At 44.3% G+C, this 5,392-nt stretch overlaps 1 protein-coding gene across 2 annotated transcripts in view; it reads right to left on the bottom strand.

Moving 5' to 3' along the window:
- LOC108797202 (aquaporin-7-like) overlaps nt 1-4,261 on the bottom strand; it is a 30,142-nt gene extending 25,881 nt beyond the window's left edge. The window contains exon 1 of one of the 2 annotated variants that reach the window (XM_018568779.1): nt 3,998-4,261. In XM_018568779.1, the coding sequence (XP_018424281.1) occupies nt 3,998-4,105 (108 nt within the window). In that variant the 5' untranslated portion in view covers nt 4,106-4,261. The remainder of the gene's footprint in view (nt 1-3,997) is intronic. The other variant, XM_018568778.1, reaches the window with a different exon arrangement.
- Nucleotides 4,262-5,392: the final 1,131 nt, after the last annotated feature.

Here is a 5,392-nt window from a genome sequence, read left to right as displayed (position 1 = left end):
GGGGCAGGAAGGAAGAACTGTCCACGGGAGTTGCACACTAATTAATTGTAAATGGGGTTATTGTTCTGCCCAGGCATATTCAGATAATTACACAGAGTATGGCAGGACACAAGACAATACTCAGTCTCTTCGGAGCAGGCCCGGCGACGGAGGAGGGAAGACAGAGGAAGAAGAGGCGGACAGGTAAGGAGTGTGACCAGCCCTCCTGAGGGTGACCCTGCAGAGCCCACCATAGAGAGTCTATGGTGGGCTCTGCAGGGTCACCCTCAGGTGAGCTATGTGGGCTCTTCAAGGGGTGTAACTAGATATCACAGGGGCCCATACAAAAATTTGCTATGGGGCCCTGTGATTTCTAGTTACGCCCCTGGTCACATATATCCATCCAGAATGGACAGCTCAAATGAAAAGACCACCGTTCATGCACAAAGCAACCACCATTGGGAGCACAGTGTTTATATACACCAATGGCCTCATGAGACAAGAGCCCAGCATGACAAGAAGGGCAGTAATTATCATATTCCAAGTTATTTTCAAACTGTTTGCAGATTTATGAAAGGAACCGTTCACTTTTAGAATACAGCTTAGTGTTTAGCATTGCAGCACTGAGGTCAACTCATAATCGAGCATGGAGGCTGTATCACCCACAGCCCAGATACACACTGGTAGCTTAAAGGAACCTTGTCACAAGAGAAACTATAAGGTTATTGCTGAGGTTTCCTGCTGAAAGGTCCTTCTCACTGCCTGGCTGTCAACTGGGGTAGCCTCTCATAGCCACATCTTCAGTTCTCATGAGTGCCAGGAACAAATCCCAGCATTTATATCCACACAGATAGCATAGAAACCTTCATCCAATCACCATGGAATGTTTAGATGTTGGTTGCCAGGAACAGGATAGGAGGTGTGAAATTTGTGGAACCAACCTCTTCTAGTTGCATGAATCCATCCTGTTTAGGTGTTAATACTTCATGTCGCCTGACTGTAGGTGTTAATTGTTCTTACATTTCTGGGGTAGAGATGTTTAAATGGAATAATATATAGAAAATGAGATGGGATGTTCAGAGATGGTTGTTCCAGTTTGATGTAGATGGCCTCTTTCACACCTTGGAGTCTGCATATGTGTTAGTCCTTCAATTCACATGGCTGGAGGTGTCATAATTGCCGGGGTAAATATGTTAAAACGACATTCTATGATAAAGACCAATGGTGTTAAAGGCCTCTACCCCTGTTAAGGGATGGTCGTTCCTGTTTTATGCAGATGGCCTCTTTCATCCTACTTGAAAACCAGATGTCCTCAATGTCCAAAATGTGCACCTCACTGTGCCTGAAAGAATGTCCCTTTTCCTTAAGATGTATGAAGACTTTTGAGTCTGACCTCCTGGGCCATTCGTTTGGTTGTTTTGTCCCCCTGGTGATCTTTGCATTCCTCACTACACAACTATTACCAAGTTACTTTTCTTGTGTTTGGTGTTGGGTCTTTGGTCTTTGGATGTCCAACCTTCTGTCTCAGTGTATTGCTAGGCTTGAAGTACACAGGGATGGGATGTTTGTTAAAGATCCTTCTCAGTTCTTCCTTCCAACACTCCAGCTACATTTTAGATAATCATATTGTTCCATGAGTTCTGCTTCTCCCCTTAGTGTGATGGTCCCGTGTTTTTAGCTTGACCTTGTGGGTATTTTAATAAAAGTCTGGGTAGCCACAACCTTCAAAGCCTTCCTGATGTCTCAGTCTCTGATGATGACTTTATCTTCGGACTCTGCGTTAGTTGTAACTAAAGAAGTGGCTTGAAGAACCTCCAAAAGGTCTTCAGAACAAGTCCAGTTGGATGATACTAGCTACTACTAGCTACTACTAAGGAGGCAAGGCAAAGAGACGTGGTGATATACAATACACAGGAGCCACCAGTGACCAATAGCAATCAAGCAGAGTGCACATTATTGGCCTTAAACCATTGAAAGATTAATTCTGATTGGGTTCAATGGGCTAATACACTTCATGAATTGTTTTTGACATTTTCAGTTAAACTCAAGCATAGTAAGAACAATGTAATGTCATGTAATGCTCACAGTTTCAACAGCACTTTAAAAAACCCGTACAAATCTTAATTGGCTGAAAATGTTTTTACTAACCCCGAGGTGTGACCCTCATTTACTTCAATTAATTTTAGTAATTGTCGCCATGCATCTCCGTGGCTGTGTATCAAAATTGTTTATCTGCTCACCTATTGGGATAACTGAAGAGATTCTGGGAAATGTGCCTAAAAATTATCAATTTTGCCAAAGATTTGATTAAGCTGTTTATGCAAAAGTTCCTTTTCTTTAGAAGTGCTTTTTTTTTTTGGAAGAGGGGGGGATTTAGAGTAGTTTATTTAATTCTTTGTATTTGTGTTTCCCCCCTTTTTGTGTGCATTTGATTATTTGTATACTGTTGTTTTAAATATTTTTAAAACATTTTTTTGTATATTTTCTTCTGTGGAAAGTTGAAAAAGTTGAAATGAGCTTCCACAATCCTCAGGAGAGATTTGAAGTCCATTGCACCTTTAAAGCTGAACTCCAGGCTAAAAAACATTCATGTACATCAATTCCTCAATAGCCATAAAGGATATAAATCCTCCTTAGGAGTAACAAATGCCTTTAAAAATGAAGATATTAACTTGTAAGCATAGTTACATAGTTACACAGTTAGTCCGGTTGAAAAAAGAGATATAACAAATCAGTGACATCATCACTGTGCTGCACATAGCCTTTGCAGAGAGCAGAGAGGCACTATAGGCTGCCTGCAGCAAACTAAAGGGGGAAACACAAGGAGAGAGGGGAGCAGTGAGCGGTCTTTATCACAGGAGAGGACAGAGACGAGACCAGTCACCCTGCCCAAGGAGTAAGTGCAGCAGTGACCGGTCTTTATTACAGAAGGGGGCGGAGACAAGACCAGTCACCCTGCACAAGGAGAGAGAGTAGATGTGACCGGTCTTTATTATAGGAGGGGGCGGAGACAAGACCAGTCACTCTGCACAAGCAGAGAGCAGCAGTGACCGGTCTTTATTACAGGAGGGGGTGGAGACAAATCCAGTCACCCGGCACAAGGAGAGAGAGTAGCAGTGACCGGTCTTTATTATAGGAGGGGGCAGAGACAAGACCAGTCACACTGCACAAGAGGGGGGAGACAGAAGTGACCGGTATTTACTACAGGAGGGGGCGGAGACAAGACCAGTCACCTTGCATAAGGAGAGAGAGCAGCAGTGACCGGTCTTTATTACAAGAAGCTCCAAGTCTCACACTGGATTACTGCACAGATCTGAAAGGAATGCACAAAGCTCACCAAGACTCACACATCACTCTTGTATTTAGACAATATTTGTCAGAGGTCTGCTTTAAAAAAAAACACCAAAAACCACATTAAAGTGTATATATAGCCCAAACCTTTTGGATGGAGATGGGAAGGGTTAACTTAAAAACCCTGTCTGATGATTTATGGCCCCCTATGTCCCGTTGGGGAAATTTGTCTTCACTTCCTGTGATAGGAAATCTCCACAAAATAAGGGGAATTCTTTTAGATAATTATCACCAGGACAAGAGTCCCCGTTGGAGGATTTCCCTTCACCTTCTGTTCTGGTGACAACTATACATTTTTTGATTTTGGTGAAAATGGTGACCAGTACATAAAAAAAAGGAATTTCCTAAGCAGGACACAGACACTTGCCAGAGGTCCAAACCCTTCACTAGTCTATTCAAAAAGAAAAAAAACTGTTTGGCTATAAATACACTTTATTTCACCTTCCTAATTGACTTCAATGCATTTCACCAAAATGGCAAATTTTTGCCAAATGTTTACCCCAATTTCGCCCATCCCTATACACTAAAGTTGCTGTTTTTTGCAGATTCTACAGACAGTCCTGCTGATCTATAGGAAATGAAACAGATCATTTCCCAAAGCAGCAAATACAGAATTGCGTACGTTTACTGAATCTACGGAGGACAGAAATCACAAACGGTCTCCTACCATCATAATGAAGGTGGACAGCATCTCGGCCATGGCCTCCCGAGCCCATTGGTTGCGGATGGAGATGGCGGCGTGGATCGATTGGATGAAGGATGTCCCCATCTTCATGTTGGCAGCTCAGCTGACGTTACCCTTTGACACCGGTATGCAGCGCTGGTTAAACTCTAACGTCCCCGGGGCTGCTTAAAAAGTTACTGGAAGGGAAATGATTAGTGCAGTTATTATAGAGAAATGGGTGTAAGCCTCGCCCTCCCCTCCTGATAGCTCCAAGGTCCAATGATCACTGCAAATAGAGAGATACGGACAACCTGGAAACAATTCCTGCTGAAATATTACAGTGAGCTCAACGCCTCCTGGATCCCGTACAAGTACAAATATAGACACGCTTGTCCCTGCCAAAAAATGTCACACGCACACGGGCCGGCTCCACACGCCGACCTTAATATTTTTTTATGTGACTTTTGCAGTTCTACACGCTTGCCGTTCCATGTTTTGAGGACTGCACAGAAGACGTGTTGTTGGAGCACCAGATCCAAAGAGAGGTCAGATCCAATTTGAAGACAGACCCTGGAGAGCCTGAGTGGAGGGGCTACTGGACTAGGGGGAGGAATAGTCCCGGGAGAAAGAGTTAAAAATAAAATGGGATTAGCTGCTCTTACCTGATTGGGCGTGAGAGCCAGGTGTCCGGGAGGAGCCGCAGGGGAAGGACCTGCAAGGGCTGAGGGACGTCCTTTTCTGGAAATCGACGAAAGAATCATGTTGTCCCTCCCTGAATTTTGTAGTATGGGGGTTGTGGGGTCCTATCACGGCAGCTTGGTGGGTTAGGGGGTCTTTGGGGGGTCTACAAAAATCGGAGTGGATTACAAAATGGGGGGCCATCAGCTGGTATGGGTGCTTCCCCCTGTTGGTGTCCGGAATTGTAAAGGGGCGGGCCTGGCCCCTCGGGAACCTGGAAGTAGTAAGTGTCCTCAAGCTTGTTGTGGTGCGGCTGGGGACATGGGTGGAGTGTTAGTAGAGGCCTTTTTTGGGCTGTTGGGCACCCAAAGACCCTTCTCAGGTCAACAATCGTTTACAGTATTATTTGTGTATATTATTTGGTTTATTACTTTTGGTTTTTGTTTGGCTTAATAAAAGGGCTGCTGTGGCCGTTAAAATCCAAGTCGCGCAGTCCGTGTGTTTATTGGGGTTTTAACGGAGGGACGAAAATTGACGAATCCATCAGTCATGGCCACAACTCAGGACTACAACAGAGGACTTCCTTTGTGTTCAATGGCCCCTGGTCACATATGAGAGTCCTGTCACCTGTAGCCAAACGCCTGTCACTGGAGTAAGTACACAAGCTACTTTTCGGCAGAATTTTTTGTTGTTTGCCTGTATTTCCTGTTTTTGGCCGCA

The sequence above is a fragment of the Nanorana parkeri genome, unplaced genomic scaffold (genome assembly GCF_000935625.1).
Source record: "Nanorana parkeri isolate BGI_ZX_2015 unplaced genomic scaffold, ASM93562v1 scaffold1242, whole genome shotgun sequence".
In the NCBI taxonomy this organism is placed as follows: domain Eukaryota; kingdom Metazoa; phylum Chordata; class Amphibia; order Anura; family Dicroglossidae; genus Nanorana; species Nanorana parkeri.
This window is presented reverse-complemented; position numbering and strand designations above follow the sequence as displayed.